At 47.0% G+C, this 20,530-nt stretch overlaps 2 protein-coding genes across 8 annotated transcripts in view; one reads left to right on the top strand and one right to left on the bottom strand.

Moving 5' to 3' along the window:
* The window catches only part of TTF1 (transcription termination factor 1), an 85,070-nt gene that overhangs the window by 30,891 nt on the left and 33,649 nt on the right, over positions 1–20,530 (bottom strand). For 2 of the 6 annotated variants that reach the window (XR_012516501.1, XM_074394577.1), the window contains exons 2-4: positions 3,825–5,213; positions 2,795–3,018; positions 774–959 (exon numbers count right to left, since the gene is read on the bottom strand). Coding sequence is in view for 5 of the 6 variants with exons in the window: in XM_074394577.1 (XP_074250678.1) it covers positions 774–959; positions 2,795–3,018; positions 3,825–5,213 (1,799 nt within the window). In the remaining variant the exon portion in view is untranslated. Of the gene's footprint in view, positions 1–773; positions 960–2,794; positions 3,019–3,824; positions 5,214–5,848; positions 8,509–8,809; positions 8,848–20,530 lie in introns of those variants that run through there. The other 4 variants (XM_039461511.2, XM_074394579.1, XM_010346424.3 and 1 more) reach the window with 4 other exon arrangements.
* Positions 12,744–20,530, top strand: part of CFAP77 (cilia and flagella associated protein 77) — a 163,117-nt gene continuing 155,330 nt past the window's right edge. For both annotated transcript variants that reach the window (XM_003935915.4, XM_074394580.1), the window contains exon 1: positions 12,744–13,023. In XM_003935915.4, the coding sequence (XP_003935964.1) occupies positions 12,829–13,023 (195 nt within the window). In that variant the 5' untranslated portion in view covers positions 12,744–12,828. The remainder of the gene's footprint in view (positions 13,024–20,530) is intronic.

The raw sequence follows: 20,530 nt of genomic DNA, 5'->3' as shown, positions 1-20,530 counted from the left end.
CAGTGGCGTGATCTTGGCTCACTGCAACCTCCACCACCCAGGTTCAAGTGATTCTCTTGCCTCAGCCTCCTGAGTAGCTGGGATTACAGGCATGTACCACCACACCCGGCTAATAATTTTGTATTTTTAATAGAGATGGGGTTTTTCCCTGTTGGTCAGACTGATCTCGAACTCCCAATCTCAGGTGATCTGCCTGCCCTAGCTTCCCAAAGTGCTGGGATTACAGGTGTGACCCACCGCACCTGGTTTTTTTTTTTTTGTTTTTTTTTTTTTTTTGAGACAGAGTCTTGCTCTGTCACCCAGGCTGGAATGCAATGGTGCAATCTTGGCTCACTGCAACCTCCGTCTCTGGGTTCAAGTGATTCTCCTGCCTCAGCCTCTTGAGTAGCTGGGATTACAGGCACCTGCCACCATACCCGGCTAATTTTTGTATTTTTAGTAGACATGGGGTTTCACCATATTGGCCAGGCTGGTCTCAAACTCCTAACCTCGTGATCCACGCCTCCACTTGCACTCCCAAAGTGCTGAGATTACAAGCATGAGCCACTGCACCTGGCTGATCATTAAAATTTTCACACTGTACTTAGGAGACATGAACACATTCCAAATCCCCAAAAGTATAGACTGGCCATAAGAATACCATCAGCCACCACAGCAGTTAATGTGTGCCGCATGCAGGTAATGTCCCAGGTACCCGTGCTTGCATTACCATGGGTTATCTTGTTTATGGCTGGAAGGCCATGGATGGTCAAAGTGATCGTTTCTAAGCTTACCAATGTGCAATCTAAACGAGTGTCTCCTTTTTAAGTTGGTGATCACAGATTTTTCCTCTGGGTATCTGTCTGTGTACAGCAGCTTGTCAGCGCTCTCAATTCCTGTCAGGGCTAGAAAGTCTTGCACATTTTTCTCTAACTGCTTATTTTCCTTGACAGAAAACTTTCCAAATTTAATAGCGACACCTAGGATTGGGAAGGAGCAGGGAGAGAGTGTGTATTGTTAATAACGAACAAAAGCAAACCCATGACTTGGTTTTTCTTTTCTTCTTTTTTTTTTTTTTTGAGACAGAGTTTCACTCTTGTTCCCCAGGCTGGAGTGCAATGGCGCGGTCTTGGCTCACTGCAACCTCCGCCTCCTGGGTTCAGGCAATTCTCCTGCCTCAGCCTCCTGAGTAGCTGGGATTACAGGCACACGCCACCATGCCCAGCTAATTTTTGTATTTTTAGTAGAGACAGGGTTTCACCATGTTGACCAGGATGGTCTCGATCTGTTGACCTCGTGATCCACCCGCCTCAGCCTCCCAAAGTGCTGGGATTACAGGCATGAGCCACCGCAACCAGCCCGACTTGGTTTTTCATCAGCAATGGCAGGACCATGGCCCAACAGTCCCAACACCTGACACTTGCTCTCCTGGCCCCACGTGCAGATTAGCCTTTCCTTCAGGGTTCAGCACAAGCCACACCTCTTCTGTCAATGTCTTCCCTGGTCATCATATTCCAAAGGGACCTATTTCTTGGTCAGATTGTGTCATCAATCTTTTTTAAAAACAGTTTTCAAACTGATTTGTACATTCTTTAGAGATGAGGTCTTGCTTTTTCACCCAGGCTGGAGTGCAGTGGCATGATCAAATTCACTGCAAACCTGAACTCCTAGGCTCAAGCAATTCTCCTACCTCAGCCTCCTGAATAGCTGGGACCACAGGTATGTGCCACTACAACTGGTTAATTTTTTATTTTTCTGTAAGATGGGGTCTTGCTGTGTTGCCCAGGCTAGTCTTAAACTCTGGGCCTCAAGCAATTCTGGGTTGGCCTCCCAAAGTGCTGAGATTACAGGTGTGAGCCACCTCACCTGGCCTAGGTTTACTTTAAAAACACCTTTTATAAAATACATACTCATACAAATTTCAACACAATACATCAATAAAATGGGATTATATACTACTCTATAATTCTGTGGACATGTGTAGTGCATCTTTTTTTGCTTAACTTGTCTATTTTTTTGAATCTCTCGAATCTCACTGATTCTGGAAGGCTAGGACTCCTCTTTTTACTTTTTTCAATGACCAGTGGTATTGGGTTTCACACATCAGATACTCAGTAAATATTGTTCATTTGTAGTACACAGCCTTAAATTTGCATTTATTCTTTTTTTTTTTTTTAATTTTTTGTAAGATGGGGTTTCACCATGTTGGTCAGGCTGGTCTTGAACTCCTGGCCTCAAGTGATCCACCTGCCCCAGCCTCCTAAAGTGCTGGGATTACAGGCGTGAGCCACTGTGCCCAGCCTGCAGTTTATTCTGAAATTCAATAAGCTTTATGATTGGATTTAAGAATAATAAAGGTTATTTATTATCCTTAATAATTCTTAATAAAGGAGGTTCAGAAACACAGTGAAATCAAGGAGATCGAGTCCACCACAAATGGCTCACCATCAATTTAGTATCTTCGAAAAAGAAATGATACCTAACTAAAGTCGATGATTTAAATTTGACAGCATTTTAATGTTGTATTAACTTTTGTATCCTTTCCAGTGTCTCAACCAATTAACCTCTTGCCCCTTCTCTTCTTGCTGTGAATTAATTATCTGGTCTCTTTACTAGAAACTGGGCAGGAAGAGGAAAAGCAGCCCACTTCATTTTGCTAATTTTCTAGCTCGGACAATTGTGGCAGGAGACACAGCTAAAGGCAGTGACAGGATGCTTCCTGCTGATCTATAAATCTGAATCATCCATGAAAGAAAGTCAGGTGCTAGCTGTGCATACAGGAAGTTCAACAGACACTAAGGCTCCACAAGCTCACCTTGTGCTTTAAATTCCTTAAACCGGCCCAGGTCGTCCCGGTACATCCGCCTGATGGTGCTGGTGGCCCTGTCCTTGATGTTAGGGATGAACTCCTGAAGCTGTCTCACGGCAGAACCCAAATCTACATCTGAATCATCAGCATCTCCTAAATCTTCAGATAAAAATCTTGTTTCGGAATCTTCAGCTGATTCCACATTGCGTTCTTCATTTGCAGGTTCTAACCTAAGTGGGAAAATTGGGTTGACTAACATTAACACATCACTTGATCTCATAGCTTTTAAACTTTTCTGTTTTTTTTTTTTTTTTTTTTTGAGACAGAGTCTCACTCTGTCGCCCAGGCTGGAGTGCAGTGGTGCGATCCCAGCTCACCGCAAAGTCTGCCTCCCGGGTTCAAGCGATCCTCCTGCCTCAGCCTCCTGAGTAGCTGGGACTACAGATGCATGCAACCATGCCTAATTTTTGCATTTTTAGTAGAGATAGGGTTTTGCCACATTGGGCAGGCTGGTCTCAAACACCTGGCCTCAAGTGACCCACCCATCTCAGCCTCCCAAAGTGTTGGGATTACAGGCGTGAGCTACTACACCCAACCTTAAGCTTTTCTTAAAATGGCTTTCACTTAGACTACTAGAATATTAAAGCAAGATGAGATCCTGGGGTTGACTCAGTCCATGATTTTCAAACTCTTTACTGGAACTTGAATTACTTAGATATACTTCAGAGGCAGCACAGAAGTTAAACATGCAGCCCTAAGCCCCATATCCGCTCATACTATTTTTCATTTAAATTTACTCATAGATTTTCAGGGCTGGAATCGTTCTTAGTGAAAATCGAATCTAACTGCTTTCATACATGAAGAAATTAAACTACCTGCCAAGTTTACTCAATTAAAGATGTATGATATTCTGTACATTGAGGGTCTACCTCTTGATGATTTTTGCCATTTAATACATACATGCTAAATAAAGAGGCATGGGCAGAATCCATTCAAGAGACGTACACCAACAGCTGGAATACTATTCCCACGTTACCTTGGCCCCTCTTGCACACGCCTGTTTTCTGAATAGGCCTGGGTTTTCTTTGGTCGGGGCCTGGGTTTCACACTTTCTTCAATCACAGTGCCATTGCCTTCTACTGAATCAAAGAGCGTGCTCGCAGAGTTCTTACTGGACACTGGAAAATCATCGCCAGACGCTACGGCCCCTTGGACAGACACACGCTTCCTTTTCTTTGACTTCTTCTTTGTACTGCTGGATTCCTTGACCCCTGTCAGTGCACTCCTGCCTTCCACAGTCCCAACCTCACTGCCCACTTGTGATCCTTCAGGGTATGCACTCTCAAGGCTCTCAAGCGTGGCCAATGCCTTCAGTTCCGGGTTACTGGACTTTTTCTTTTTCTTCTTAGACTTGTTTTTATAAGCAGGTGCTGGCGCTTCTGCAGTTTCACCCTGTAGGTCTGCAGCAGGCTGGTACTCCTGTGGATCCGTCCCAGCCTCGCTGCCTGCTTGCGATTCTTCAGGCACGGCCAATGCCTCCAACTCCTGGTGAGTGGACTTTTTCTTCTTTTTTTTCTTAGACTTTTTTTGGTGAGCAGGTGCTAGCAGTTCTGCAGGGTCACCACCCAGGCTCATAGTAGGCCGGGATTCCCACACATCACTCCCAGCCTCGCTGCCCGCTTGTGATCCTTCGGGGATGGCCCACGTCTCATATTCTTGGTTATCGGACTTTTTCTTCTTCTTTCTCTTAGACTTGTTTTTACGAACAGATGCTGGTAGTTCTGTAATGTTATCCCCTGGAACCCTAGAAGGCCAGGACTCCTCCCAGTGGGATTCTGACTGAGGCAGTGTGTCCCTTGCCTGCTGGCTCTCCTTTAGAGCATCACAGGACGCAGCTTTCCTCCGATGCTTTGTATTCTTTTTCTGTCTAACTTTATTGTGCAGTGCTTCTGATTTACGTGTATGTGACTTAGCAAGTCCACGAAGTTTGTCTGTTTTTGGCTCTCTTGCTGACTTCCGTTCCGTGCTCGTGTCAACACAAACGACACCAACACCCTCTCTAAAACACTCTGGTGTGTTGTGTATATTTTCTTTATCCACAAGGACAGCTGTATGCCCTGCTTCCTCGTCTGCCTCCAAAGCACTGTATCTTCTCTTTTTCCTCTTTTTGAGTGTAGAAGTGGCATTTTCAGTCTCATCACAGATTCTGGATTTTTTCAAAGGAGAAGAAATGAGATGCTGGCAATCTTTTTTCCTCTTTTTCCTCCTAGTTATTTGAGACTGTTCATTCACCAGAGAGGAGTCTCTGAAAATTTTGTGGGAATCTTTCTGAGGTCTTTCCTTATGTACAGAATATTTTTTCTTTTTCTTGTAAAAAACTGGAGTGTGGACTTCAAATCTGCTTGATTCTCCTTCCATTTTATTCCTATATGGAAATGTGACAACAATGGTTTATTTGTGCATTTTAAACATAGCCTCAGGGGAAAAAAAATCACAGCAAAATGAAATTGTATGACAAATGACATGTCTGTAGTAATGATTACACATTTTCCATTATTCTAGATATACAGGTAGCTCACAGGAATTCTCTCTGTCTGGTCCCACTGCCTTTATGATGGAGGAAAAAAATTGTTAACAGAGAACAACAGTTCCTGAACAATCAGGCCCCTGTCCCCCACAGCCTCACCTCGGAACTCATCTTTCCAACTCTGTGTTTAAGCCACAAGCAGCTTGTTTTGGTTCCTCAAACATGTCATGACCTTTTTCCGCAGCTCTCCATGAAATGCTATCCACCGCCTGCCCACCCACCCTGCCTCCTGCCATCCTTCAGAGCTTGGTTTGAAGATCTGTCACCCCAGCTAAAGTGCAATGGCACGATCTCGGCTTAGTGCAATCTCTGCCTCCCAGGTTCAAGAGATTCTCCTGCCTCAGCCTCCGAAGTAGCTGGGATTACAGGCATCTGCCACCACGCCCAGCTAATTTTTTGTATTTTTAGTAGAGACGGGGTTTCGCTATGTTGGCCAGGTTGGTCTAGAACTCCTGACCTCATGATCCACCTACCTCGGCCTCCCAAAGCGCTGGGATTACAGGTGTGAGCCACTGGGCCTGGCGAAGATCAGTTCTTCAAGAAAGTTTTCCTTAATTCTTTGGGCTTGCCCTGATTCCTAAGTGATATACTTTCATATTAAAAAAAATAAATAAACATTTAGTCATTTGGAGACTGTCTTCTTTGCTAAAAAAAAAAAAAAAAAAAAAAAGAAAAGAAAAGAAAGAAAGAAAACAAGGAAGAAAGAAAAACATGGTTTATCTGTCTTGTTTCCCTCTGTGTTTCCACCATGAGAAGCCATTAGACTCCATTAGAGTGCAGGCTCCACACGAGGGCCCCACAGTGGGTTTATCAGGCATCCACTGACCTCAAACCAGAAGTCTGCCTCTTTGTGAAGGAAGCTGGATATGCTTTGTTAGTGTTCAACAAGGAGTGAACATTCTGCAACACACTGGAATAAATTTCATAAGCCACTAACGTTAATAGATATAGGGTGTGTGCACTTGGAAATTTAAATACAGTAATAGAGGCACACTTTCCAAAAGAGATGGTTAAACATAAAATTTTGCAAACATGTCTCATTGCTCTCTTTTTTCTGTATTGCTTCTGGGTTTCACTTCTATATACTGTGAACTGCATTTGCTATTTTTACTTAACAATAGATCCTGGAGATTTCTCTATAGTGGTCTTTAAAGCCTGAACGCTAAGCACATTTTCTATAGAAGCCGCCTAATTTATCCCGGGTGGCAAATACCAGCTGTATTAGACAAGAAATATGTTACTCTCCACCAAGTCTAACACACCCGGTTGCACTGCTACTTCCTCTCTCTTGCTGCAACAAAGGAAATGTCCCTTCTTCTATCAAAGGCTATGTCCTTCTTTTATAGGAAGGAAAATGTGTGCTGGCTCCCAATCCCCTCCTGCCTTCTCAGAGAGATGGTGTGCCCCCAGGTATCCCATCTCTCTCCTGTATCTTCAGCCTGTCTTTTTGAGCAAAACACCTACAATATTTAATCTTCCCTAACTTAAAAAAAAATGCAACTGTCCTCTAACCCTAAAGTCTCATCCAGCTGTTCTCTTTCTTCCCCTTCACAGCAACGTTTCCTGATAGGGAATCACTCTCTCCATTACCTCACCTTCCACCCACTTCTTAACCCACATCCTTGTAGCTTCCACCCCACTACTCCATTGAGACTGCTCCAGCAAGAGTACCTGTAACCTTAAAGCCACTAACTTCAACAGATAGTTTTCAGGCCCATCTTTTTGGACCTCTTAATAATCATGAGCAGAGCAGATGATTTCTTTTTTGGAGACGTAATCTCACTCTGTCACCCTGTCTGGAGTAAAGTGGCGCGATCTCGGCTCACTACAACCTCCGCCTCCGGGGTTCCAGTGATTCTCCTGCCTCAGCCTCCAGAGTAGCTGGGATTACAGGTATGCACCACCACACCCAGCTAATTTTTGTATTTTTAGTAGAGACCGGGTTTTGCCTTGTTGGCCAGCTGGACTCAAACTCCTGACCTCAGGTGACCCACCTGCCTTGGCCTCACAAAGTGCTGAGATTACAGGTGTAAGCCACAGCACCCGCCTTGATTTCTTTTTCCTTCCTTCCTTTTTTTTTTTTTTTGACAAAGGCTCACTCTGTTGCCCAGGCTAGAGTGCAGTGGTGCAATCTCCGCTCACTGCAACCTCCACCTCCCCGGTTCAAGTCATTCTCGTGACTCAGCCTTCCAAGTAGGATTACAGGTGCCCGCCACCATGCCCGGCTAAGTTTTATAGTTTTAGTAGAGACGGGGTTTTGCCATTTTGGCCATGCTGGTCTCAAACTCCTGACCTCAGGTGATCCACCTGAGGCCTCTTAAAGTGCTGGGATTACAGGCGTGAGCCACTGTGCCAGCCGATTTCTTTAAATAATATTTCCTCTTCCATCATTTCCTTTCCTTCTTTTTTGTAAATACCTCCTAAGCTACTCTCTGGAGCCCAGTACAACCTTCTAAATCTATCGTCTCTACCTGCTAAAAACTTTTCAGGGTTCCCGTTATACTTAAGTCAAAATCCTTGCAGACCTGCAAGGGTCTTCATTTCTTCATAATCTAGCCTAGAGGTGGAGAGGTAGGTCCCTGCCTATCTCTGTCTTGGTTTCAGAAACCCTGCTTTCAGTTCCTAGAATATACTACCTTCCCTTTTGTCTCAGGGACTTTGCAAAAATAGCTCATTCTGCCAGGAATGCCCTTCCTCCGCATTACCTTTTCTGCCGTTTAACTGGTCCAAGCATGAAAGCCACTTTCTCAAGAGGACCTCTCTTAACAGCGTTTCCCAACAACCAGCAGCTTCGTGATCGCACTTTTGGCAGTTATGATATGATCGGCTTCTTGAGGGCTAGAATCTTGCCCATCTTGCTCCCAAACTGCTCGACACATATGGAACAAACGGATATGCATTTATCCCCCCTTACTCGGAACATACACTTCCCGCCCCGCAGGGTACGTGCCCAAGCCTCGTCCCGGATTCTCTCACCGCCTTTGCGGTGCGAGAGAGACCCGCTCTACTCCCGGGTGGGCGCTCCGGGGCTGAGGGAGGAGGAATTAACCAGATGTGAATTCTGCACCTTCTCAGTCCCAAAGACCCAAGCCTCGGCCGGGCGCGTTGGCTCGCACCTGTAATCCCAGCATTCTGGGAGGCCGAGGCGGGTGGATCACCTGAGGTCAGGAGTTCGACCAGCATGGCCAAAACGGCGAAATCCCGTCTCTACTAAAAACACAAAAATTAGCTGGGCATGGTGGCGCGCACCTGTAATCCCAGCTACTCGGGAGGCTGAGGCAGGAGAATCGCTTGAACCCAGGAAGCGGAGGTTGCGGTGAACCGAGTCAGCGCCACTGCACTCCAGCCTGGGCGACAGAGCGAGACTCTATCTCAAAAACAAAACAAAAAACCGCCACAAAAAAACAGAAACAACAAAGGCGCCTTCAACTTACCTTCCGAAAGCACCGCCACCTTTCTTTCAACCCGGAAGTGCTATTGTAGAGGAAGCGGAAGTAGTCTTGCGTCATCTTCCGGCCCACTTGGCGTCATGCTGCCATGGTAACACGGCTGCCGCTAGGTCCAGAACGCGCGCACAGTTGCCTACCCATTTTCTTTCTGGGGCCTTTAGAGGTCAGGTTGAGTAGAGTATACTCCTAAAACGAAGAAAGTAGGACAGAATCCCTCCATTGACGTACTAATGCATGCATGCATTCCATTTATTTCAGTTTTTGGTGAATTCCAGGAGCAACTTGGGAAGACAGATGACAAATCAACTAAGACAATTTCAGATTATCTTGTAAGGAAAATAAAACAGGGTAACGTGATGGAGAGTGACTAGGGAGTGGGTGCTACTTTAGATGTAAGGGAGGGCTCACCGAGGAGTGACATTTGAGCTGAGTTCTAAATGAAACGTGCAGGCAAAAAATCTAGGCAGAAGAGTGTTCCAGGCTGGAAGTGAGTGCAAAAGTCCTGAACTTGGTTGCTGGAGGACCTGGGAGAAGGCTGTAGCAGCTGGAGCACAGTGAATGCAGGGAAGAGTGGTGGGAGATGAAGTCAGAGGTCTGCAAGGGCTAGCCGGTGCAGAGTCTGATGGATGTTAAGCTTGGATGAGGTCTCAGAAGGCTAGAGCTAGCAAGAGTTTTGGAGATCTAACCCAGTCTTCCCATTTCAACAGAGTCCTGAAGAGACTTAGCTGAAGGGGAAGCTTCAACCTGGCCGTCAATTCGAGGCCATTATATTTACCAACCAAACGTTTAATCTTTTTGGATGGTGAACGTATATGATATAGGCAACAAGTTTTCTCACTTAATCCTTGTAGGTATCTATGAGGTATTATTAGCCCCACCTTGTAGATGAGAAACCTGGGTTTACAGTAACTTGTCCAAGGTGACTTACAGGGGCCAGCCAAAAATCAGACCTGTGCTCTTTCTACTAGTCCATTATCTTGCCCCTTACTGTTCTGACTTCTATGTGATCTGCCAAGTGACTTTGATTAAAAAATGCACAACCGGCCAGGCGCGGTGGCTCACACCTGTAATTCCAGCACTATGGGAGGCCAAGGTGGGTGAATCATGAGGTCAGGAGATTGACGCCATCCCGGGCAAATAGTGAAACCCTGACTCTACTAAAAATACAAAAATTAGCTGGGCGTGGTGGCACGTGCCTGTAGTCCCAGCTACTTGGGAGGCCAAGGCAGGAGAATTGCTTGAACCAGGGAATCAGAGGTTGTAGTGAGCCGAGACTGCGGCATTGCACTCTACCCTGGCGACAGAGTGAGACTCTGTCTCAAGCGGGTTGGAGAAACAATGAGCATATATATGCACTCATGTTGCCATGCAAAGGCTGCTCTGAGACATGGATGTGCAGTTGGAATTCCGTGAGCAGAAGTCTGTAAATGTGGTGTTGTCCACTGTTGATATGTAAGGCCTTGAAGTCCAGGTTCATCATTGGTGTCACTTGTTCTGTGGTGAACCCACTTACCTAGAGCCTTGTGGTGCTAGTGATGCATGAATGAACCCACAAAAGGCTGGCACTAGAGGAGAGATTAGAGATCATTCAGGTTAGTGGTTTCCAACCCTCCTCCAACTGCACCAATCACCTGGGAAGTTTTTTTTTTAATGCAGATTTTTAACTTTGCAATGCATTTTATTTTATTTATTTATTTTTTTTTCGAGACAGAGTTTCGCTCTTGTTACCCAGGCTGGAGTGCAATGGCGTGATCTCGGCTCACCACAACCTCCACCTCCTGGGTTCAGGCAATTCTCCTGCCTCAGCCTCCTGAGTAGCTGGGATTATAGGCACTCGCCATCATGCCCAGCTAATTTTTTGTATTTTTAGTAGAGACGGGGTTTCTCCATGTTGACCAGGATGGTCTCGATCTCTTGATCTCATGATCCACACGCCTCGGCCTCCCAAAGTGCTGGGATTACAGGTGCGAGCCAATGCGCCCAGCCTGCAATGCATTTTATATTAAACACTATTGCATCACATTAAAATCTTCGGACATGACAATGACCTTGTAGTTATACATGGGAACGTCCTTGCTACGTGACGGAGTACCTAGGCTTAAATATAATGTTGACAGATATTTTCAAGCGATTCTGTAATGTGTGCATGTGCATGCTCACACACCCACAGAGAGAGAGAGAGAGAGAAAGCAAGAAAATGTGGCCGGTGCAGGGGACTGGTGAATCTGTTAGTCCAAACTACACCACTTTGTGAGCCCCCTGCCATTTCGCAAAACTTGGTTAAAATGAAACATTCCACAGGGGTTCAGGCCATGTGAAGCAGCCTGCCTTTTATCATATTCTGCTGCGAGAAAATGCCAGGAACATCACGTCCTGCCGGAATAATGGCCAAACTGCCTCATCATGCGAATACCTTATCAACATCTTCCTAGGCAGCAGGCCATACCCCCCATGCTCCTCCCCACCCAGGCCTATAGTTGCCCCAGCCTGTAAGCAGTGGTGGGCACTGGCATTAAGCTGGTCTCTCACCTTTTCAGGTGTTATGGGGGACAGAAAGCCATCATTTGCTGCAGAGCCGCCTCTCTCTCTCTCTCTCTCTCTCTCTGTCTTTCTTTAACCCTCGCCTTCCCTTCAAAACCTAACAGAATCTAGGTGAAACCTATGTGGATTTTCACTGTATTCTTCTTTTGACTTTCCACTTTTCTGTAGGTTTGAACTTTTTCAAAAAGTTGGGGGTGGGTGGGTAAGGGCATTTTTTAAAATGCAGTATCTGGCCGGGTGAGGTGGCTCATGTCATCATCAGAGCAAGACTCTATCTCTTAAAAAAAAAAAAAAAAAAAAAAAAAAAAAAAAAAAATGGAGAGCCTCAGATGCCATTTCCAGATTTCTGATTCAGTGAGTCTGGGGTGAATCCCGTGAATCTTCATTTTTCCTTTTTTGGCACATGGTCTCATTCTGTCATCCAGATTGGAGTGTAGTTGCCCAAACCCGGCTCACTGTAGTCTCAACCTCTTCAAGCGAGCCTCCTGCCTCAGCCTCCCCCATAGCTGGGCCTCCAGGTGTGTGCCACTACACCTGGCTAATTTTTAAAATTGTTGGTAGGGATGAGACCTCACCACGTTGCCCAGGCTGGTCTCAAACTCCTGGGCTCAGGCCATCCTCCCTCCTAGGCTTCCCAAAGCAATGGGTTACATGGGTGAGCCACCAAGCCCAGCCCAAATCTATACTTTTCAATTTCCCTTCATTCTGCTGCTTAGATTTGGGAACCATTGATCTAATCCTACTCTAGACTTCCCTTGTCACCCATCTCACAAGAAGAAGAAGAAAACAGCCCTTAGGATCCAAGAAGGTGACTCGCTTGAGTCCACCCGGTGGGTCAGCATCAGCATCAGGGTTGGAATGCGTTTTGTGCTGTCTCGGAGTGTGTTGGGGGCGCAGGGAGCAGAGGTGGGGACAGGTTGTGAGTAGAATGGGGGTGGGCGGAGGATGGAGTCTTTGACTTGGAAGGCAAGTGTCAATGACCCTCTAGAGCCACGCCGCTTTGAACACAACCCACTGGAGATTCTCGGTTCTCTTATATCGATTCAGGAAAACTCCAAGCAGGTCCACGCTGGTAGCCACCAAGAGTTTCTTGAAAGAAAAGGACCCAGCAGAACCGGGCACTGTTGGCGTCCCGTCGTCAAGGAGACGGGCCGTTGCAATCGTCCTCCAGGGGTGGCCTTGATTTCCTTTCCTTCTCCCAGTTCGCAGCACGAAGCCCAGGAGACGCCCGGAGGATCCCGTGGGGCTTCCGCAGGGATTTAGGGCTCCTTGCAATGAGGAGCCGGCGGGGCGGGGGTGCGCACCCGGCTCCGGAGGGGTCCCGGCATCCGAGTCCCCCCCCTCCAGGGTCCCGGTGGTGCGGCCCGGGTCGCTCGGCCGGAGCCTCGGAGCTCCCGGCTGGCCCCGACGTAGGGAAGCGCGCCTGACTCAGCCCTCGGGCCGGCTCCCCGGAGACCCCAGGGATGCCAGAGGCCAGGAGCTCCCGCCAGGACCTCACGCGATGGAAGAAGCAGCAGCAGCCTGTGCGCCGCACGGTCAGCCAGATCTGCCCGCCCCCGCGGCGGCCCTTGACCGTGGCCGACATCCGTCCCGGCATGGAGAACGAGCGGCTGGGGGTCGTGCGGGACTCCATGTTTCAGAACCCGCTCATCGTCAAGGTGAGCACCCCACGCTCACCTCGCTTTCGCGCTCGCCTGCTCAGGGCACCCGCGCCGCTGGGGGTCCCCACCCTCCGCGCCCTGGCCCCGCGGCCCCGGGTCCGAGCGCAGAGTGGGAAGCTCCAGCTCTGTTACAGACAGGCCTGGACCCCCGTGCCGGTCGCGTCGCCTCTCTGAGCCTCGGTTTCCCCATCCTCAAAGTGGGATGATAATGGCATCACTAAAGAGACTGATTGGGAAGACTGAATAGGGTAATTTCTGTGGGACCCCAGGATAGCGCCTGACAAGGGGTAAGGCTGAAATGGGGGGCTGCTGTGGTTTCCCACACAGTGAACCCACAGGGTGACAGGTCGCATACGCCCAGCCTAAGTCCTGGCTGCCAGCCCTCCCAGGCTAAAGGCCCCCTCTCCGGTTCCCCTGCAAGCCTGGGCAACGTCTACGCAGCTGGGCCGCTGAGTCTGTCCGGAAGTATCACGTCGTAAGTTCATTTCCGTCCAATCACGCTCATTCTTACCCAAATCACAAGCCTCAGGGCGAATTTATCTTTCGCCACTGGAGGGCAGTGAGCCTTTAAAAATGCGCTCCGCGTCCCAGGTGCGGGAGTGGCAGGCGCAGGTGGTAGCGGTGGATTCAGCAACAATTATTTGTGTGACCGCCAGGCGCTGGGTAGAGCTCAGAGGTGGTGGTGGCGGTTTGTTTTTGTCTTGGGGAAAAGGGAACCCTTGCTAGAATTAACTGAGTTAATTGGTTCCTGGCAACATTGACTTCCTCCTCTTGCCTTCCCTGAACTCTGTCCCGCAGAGGAGGGCTGGCTTACCACACTCGTGCCTTTCCATCGAATAGGCCCCTTTCTCAGCCCCTCCGCTCCCGAGTGGAACAAGGTCCTTCACTTACTTCTAGGTGAGAAGAGCCACTCTCCGTGGACAGGTAGGACAGGCAGGGGGGGCGCTCACTATCCTGGGATCAAGGAGAGAATCGTGTCCGCCACGTCTGACTACCTACGTTAAGGTTAGGTCGTTGCTGTTGTTCAAGTAGTTAGTAGTGAGCCAATTTCTTTCTACTGAAGGGTAAAGTGAGGGCGTGTGGAGTTATTCTCCATGGTGAATTAAGGTGCGGTGCCCACCTGAGCGATATGTACATACACACACATACATGCATATATGCATTTGTGTATGCACCCATATACATAGTTTACATCTATCATGTATACATGTGTACATATGTACAGTATACGTGTACATATGTGTAAAATGTATGTACACATATATGTACATTTCCCCCCTTCTTTTCCTTTTTCCTGTTGCTTCCCCCACCCCACCCAACTCTCTCAAGGACAACATTTGGCCTCTGGATGGCACTAGCTGAGCAGCTTTCAGGACCAATTCAATCCCTGATTTCTGAACCCAAGCTTAGGAAAATGTACAGGAGATGACTCACCGGCGACTGGGGTTCTGTCTTAAGGGCACAAGATTCAGAGCAGGTCTGCCCTGACCTCTGGTGACCATGGCCGAGCATCAGGGACCCATGTCCAGGCTCCAGCTCTCTGATCATGGAGCCTGGAGTTCTTTGCTTCCGTCAGGGGCCGCCAGGGGGCAGCCTTTACCTCTGACTTTGCTTCGTGGGTTCTCTGTAAGGTACTTTCTGGGGCAGTTAAGACGACGTCCGCTTTTCAGTATTTACCATTTCATAGAGTATTTGACTATCTTATAACTTTAGAGGTCAAAACCTGACCTAAATAAAAGTTGGCAGAGAAATTGACCACAAAAGGGAATCTTGACTGTTACCAGACCCCTTTTGCAAAATGAGTACACTGAGGCCACCTCTATTGGGTTTTTTTTGCTCAAGGTTTTGGCAGAGCTTGGGTTTGCAGCCACGTTCACTAACTCCCAGCCCGGCATTATTTTTACCACTCCAAGCAGCTTCCTGTATTATTATTTTTAATTATGAAAAAACTTTGGGGTTTTTAACTTTAAGGAAAAAGAGAAAATGGAAAATATGTGAGGTTGTAGAGCTTTAAGACGTTTTTCTTTTCATGTGTTGGGATATTTCTACTGAGCTTGGTTTGTGGATTTCTTCACTGTGGCATGTCAGTTTCACCATCACAGATTTTCAGCTCTGGGTGGTAATGTGTGCCTCCCCACTATGTGTGGTAGAGGTTGGGAGTGCACTCTGCCTTGGTGTCTTTAGGAGGTGATTAGAACTAAAGTATATTTTGGTTTTGTCTAAGTCTGAACCTGAAGGTGTGCATCTATATTGGAAGACTATAGCACCTTAGAAATAGGCATTTATTCTACCATATTGGGGGATTGCTTCTTGGGTTGTTTTCTCCAATGAATAGGATCAGCATCTTTTTAAAATTAAAATGTAGAAACACTGACTGAACAAACCTAGCAGTGTTATTTCACATCCATAGAATTTACCAAGCTGTGTACAAATCAGTTATTCAAGAACATGTCTGCAAGATACCACAGTAACCAACTGAAAAGTGAAAAATGGAGACATCCAAGCAGGTATTTACAAATGCTCAACAACCATTTGCCTCATTTAAAACCAAGTCAACTGGTTATTTAATGGGAGTGATTGAATCAAGTAGGTGCTTTATGTGGCCACAAACGATGTATCTATTTTCCATTAGAAAAGGTTTCTACTCTTGTGTAGACAGTGATGTGCAGTTAGCCAGTTTTCCCTCAAATGTGACTCTCTGGGAAGAATAAAATTAAATAGAGAAAAAAACCAAGCTTCTCTCTGCTTGATTCTCATTTCCCCAGAATTCTGTGACTCCACATAGAATCCTGCTACAATAGCCTTCAAGACTCCTTCACAAAACCTGTCAGGGTGGCACCTTTCCTGCCATCGGAACTCAGCTGATAACCTGTCAATACAATTATAGGGAGAGACTGCTTGGTTTGCTCCCCTGACAGCCTTGAATCTTCTGTCACCCTGGAGAGGCTGCCTATGTACAGGGGTGGAATTTATGGAATCGAGCATCCTTAGAAAGTGCAAATGATCGCCGCACCCGATTTTTTCATAATTTATTACTGACTTTGTTTTTCTGTGGGGTTTTATGTCACCAATAAGAAGTGCATGCATTTGTAAAATAGAGTCATAGAATAGACACAGCCTTTGGGGCTGGAAGGAATCTTACAGATGTCTATCTGGTCCACCTCCTTTTTGGAGGAGATCAAGGCCCAGTGAGGGGAACAGACTCATCCGAGGTGCTATCCTCACCTGGTGGCAGAAGGGGGATGAGACTTGGGTCTCTCCTGGCTTCCAGCCCCATGTTCTTTTGACCACAACATACGGTTAATTAACCAATGACAATTCAGGCTGGTAACATCTTGTATAGCAGGCAGTCAAAAAGTGTTCACAGATGAATCAGATTCCAGTATCATTTCATTCAGTGTTCCTTCCAAAGTGAGCTCTACTGATTTCTTAGGACTTTTTGCAGCCAAGAAATATTTGTTGGAGGTTTACTAAGTGCCCAGCACCACCCTAAGCTTTCTTGGGGGCATAGAAACAGGGTTAGAATTCAGCATTGCTGCGTTTCACAGGAGTTAGCCATTTACTATTTAGCTGGGGAGATGGTATATATACACACATTTATAAATGCAGATAGAGATGAACGCACAGAGGCAGGCAGCTTAGCACAGCACCTGACGTAAGGAAGGCTCTTGGGAAATGTTAGCTCTTGTTGTGACACACACACACACACACACACACACACACACACACACAAGCATGCATGCACAAGTAAGACAGACACTGTGATGGGTCCCCACCCCCGTAAGTTTTTGAGTGAGCTGCATTGCCCAGGAGAGTTCAGATTTTCAGGAAGGGAGCTCAGGGCAGGTCTCAGGGACCTGAAACCAGACCTTGAAAAGTGAAAAAGCAGAGTTGGGAAGGTCATTCAGCTCAATTCCACCCTCCTCACATCCTAAATGTTTGTAGGTTTTCACCCCAACTTGAGTCCTAGTTTACAAGACCCAGTGCTGCTGCTGGGATCACTGTCATGATCATCACGAGGAAGTGTTTATTTAGAGCCAGTGTGTTCAAACTGGGTGCCCTACAGAATTAGGCAACCACACCGTGCCCACTAATAGCTTAACGTCTCTAATAAATATTGATGCCGGCGAATAAAGACACAGAGAGAGACCAACACAAAGAAGGCAAGCAGACAAAAGCGCAGTCGTACAAATATCCCAGCGTGGGTCAGTATTTTTATTACATTTGAGTACAATGTGAAAATGTTACATGCAGCTTTATTGTTGAGGAGAATATACCCCTGATTGCTCCAATCCGTTTACATTCAATTACAATGTAATAGGAGAAAATAAACCCTTAGGAAGGGATTAAAAATCGAGCTGCCCATCCTAATGGCCCCGTCTTGGCGGGCCAGTGGGCCGTTTTCATTTTTCTAGGGAGTGCTGTGGGTTTATCCAGCCTTGCAACGCTCTCCCTCTTGGTCCTTTCCCCCCCGTTTTTTTTTTTTTCTTTTTAAATCAAAGCCTCCCGATTCCGGGTGCCCAGGCACATTCTTCAGTGAGTCGGGCCGAGGCAGGAAACTTACCCCCCTGCCCAGCCCCATGGCCATTTCAGAAAGCTGAGCTGCCCCCTCCCCTGGCTTGTCACCACCGTAGGGCAGCCACTGCCCTGACGGAGGAGTCTGCTGTCCTCTTTGTCCCTCTGAAGAAGGTGTGCTTTGGCTCTGAAGCATTAATTAAGATCGGACCTCAGCACTTGGGTTCCTCCTGTTGAACTCAGCACCTCCCCGTTACGTGGCTCTCAGAACACTGTGGTGGCGTGGCGGGAAAGCCATTTCTCCAGGAAGAATTCTGAGGCCAGAGTGAACTAATCAGAGGTCCCTTCTCACACCTTCCAGAGCATTCCAGGCTCAAGTGTTGGTCACTGTATAATTCTGCCCGCTTGTTCCTTATTTTGAAAGACAAAGTTTCCTTCGTTTACAGCTGACCTTGTGGACGAAATTTCAAAACTCCATTATTTATTTATTTATTTTTGAGAAGGAGTCTTGCTCTGTTGCCAGGCTGGAGTGCAGGTGGTGCAATCTTGGCTCACTGCAACCTCCATCTCCCGGGTTCAAGAGATTCCCCTGCCTCAGCCTCCTGAGTAGCTGGGACTATGGGCCCAAGCCACCGCGCCTGGCTAATTTTTTTGTATTTTATTTAGTAGAGACAGGGTTTCATCGTGGCCAGGCTGGTCTTGAACTCTTGACCTTGTGATCCGCCCACCTTGGTCTCCCAAAGTGCTGGGATTACAGGCATGAGTCACCGCGCCTGGCCAAAACTCCGTTTTCTATTGCAGTGGTTTGCAAACTGTTCTGTGGTCTTCAGGAGCATTGAAGGTCTCATAAAATGTCTGATTCAAAAAGCCTTTTAAGAAAATGCGTCTTTAAAGTTTAATAAAAAAATCAATACAATGAAATGTAATTTATATGAAATGCTAACAGTAGAGACCGCCATCATGTGAGCTATGCTTGGAGTTCACTAATTTTGGGGTGTTAGCTCTGTGTTTGCGTGTGGAGTGCTTATAAATGTGTCACAGACAATGAAGATTATAACCAGGCATAAGACTTTGAGGCTGAGCGAATCTGTTAGAGTAGGACAGTGAGCTTTGCAATGGTTCCTGGACCTAGGCTGCTGTTAAACCTTAGACCCATCTGTTGGGCTCTCACGACTGCTTCAAGACTCGAAGGTTGGCTGGGCAAAAACAAGGGAAGGCATACAGTCACACTCATCCAGTGTCTGGTTGATTTAAGCTTGTGCTAAACTGTTGACTGCTTCTCATCTGATCTTTTGTATTCGTTTCTTTTGAGATTGAGTTTTGCTCTTGTTGCCCAGGCTGAAGTACAATGGTGCCATCTCCGCTCATTGCAACCTCCACCTCCTGGATTCAAGCGATTCTCCTGCCTCAGCCGCCTGAGTAGCTGGGGTTACAGGCATACACTACCACGCCTGGCTAATTATTGCATTTTTAGTAGAGACGGGGTTTTACCGTGTTGGTTGTGCTGGTCTCAAATTCCTGACCTCAAGTGATCTGCCTGCCTTGGCCTCCAAAGTGCTGGGATTACAGGTGTGAACCACCGCACCCAGCTGATCTTTTGTATTAGTTTCTTAAAATGCCAGCATTCGTTGGTCGTTGGCAATGATTCAACTTTAAATAAATCGTCCCTGGAATCTTCCTTCAAGTTCCTGCATCAGTATGTGAGGACCACAGTATAAATGAGGAGGGCTGTTAAAATGATTCCAGGCTGCAGTTTTTGTTTAAACACAACCACAAAAGATATAGAAATAGGTTGGTTGCCCAGGCAGATAGCAAACTGCAGCTAGTTCAGCAGAGAGGAAGGCCAGCAGAGTGGCGTAGACGCCAGGCTTTGGAGCAAGCAGATCCCAGAGTGAGTTCCGTCTCAGCCACTTACTGGCTCTGCCATCCGAGTGAGGCTACTTATCCTTTAAGCCTCAGTTTCCCTTGCTTTAAAATGGAATGGTAGTAGCACCCCAGCACGGGAGAGTTTTGAGGATTCAGTGGGACACGCAGGCAGGATCTGGCCCAGGAGAGAGCTTAATAGTTGAGCATTTTGTTATTTTCCATTATCCCGAGTCCAGATATTTATGTTTCTCAAAGCTTCCTTATTGATCTCAGCAACTGCCTTTAAGAAAACGTAAAACGTCTGAACTTAAATGGAGAATGAGACAAACCCACCTAAGTGCTTACATTTTCCCCCCCACTTTCTGTACTCACTGAAAAATACTGTCACACACCTCATCTTGTGTTTTCTGTGGCCGTGTGCCCTGGGGCAGATGGGCATGCCCTAGTTGAGAGTGAAGCCATCCAATTTCTAGCGCTCCTACGGAGCTTACCTTTGAGGGTTCTTGGGCAAGTGGTTTAATTTCTCAGCCTGAGTTTCCTCATTTGGAGAGCTTGGGTACTAAGACCTACCCTACCTACGTCTCGAGGTTGTAATGTGGTTGGATTCAAATGAGATATTATATGACTGAAGAGATTATGGCATTGTGGAACGAGGCCAGGAGTGTTTTTGTTTGTTTGTCTGTTTGTTTGTTTTGAGATGGAGTCTTGCTCTGTTGCCAGGCTGGAGTGTAGTGGCATGATCTCAGCTCACTGCAACCTCCGCCTCCAGGGTTGACGTGATTCTCCTGCCTCAGCCTCCTAAGTAGCTGAGACTACAGGCATGTGCCATCATGCCCAGTTAATTTTTATATTTTTAATAGAGACGGGTTTCACCATGTTGGCCAGGATGGTCTTGATCTCTTGACCTTGTGGTCCACCTGCCTCGGCCTTCCAAAGTGCTGGGATTACAGGCGTGAGCCATTGTGCCTGGCCCTTTTTTTTGAGACAGAGTTTTGCTTTTGTTGCCCATGCTGGAGTGCAGTGGCACGATCTTGGCTCACTGCAACCTCTGCCTCCCGGGTTCAAACTATTCTCCTGCCTCAGCCTCCTGAGTAGCTGGGATTACAAGCATGTGCCACCATGC

The sequence above is a fragment of the Saimiri boliviensis genome, chromosome 2, assembly GCF_048565385.1.
Source record: "Saimiri boliviensis isolate mSaiBol1 chromosome 2, mSaiBol1.pri, whole genome shotgun sequence".
Taxonomy (NCBI): Eukaryota; Metazoa; Chordata; class Mammalia; order Primates; family Cebidae; genus Saimiri; species Saimiri boliviensis.
Note: the sequence above shows the minus strand (reverse complement) of the source record. Positions and strands in the feature narration are given on the sequence as shown.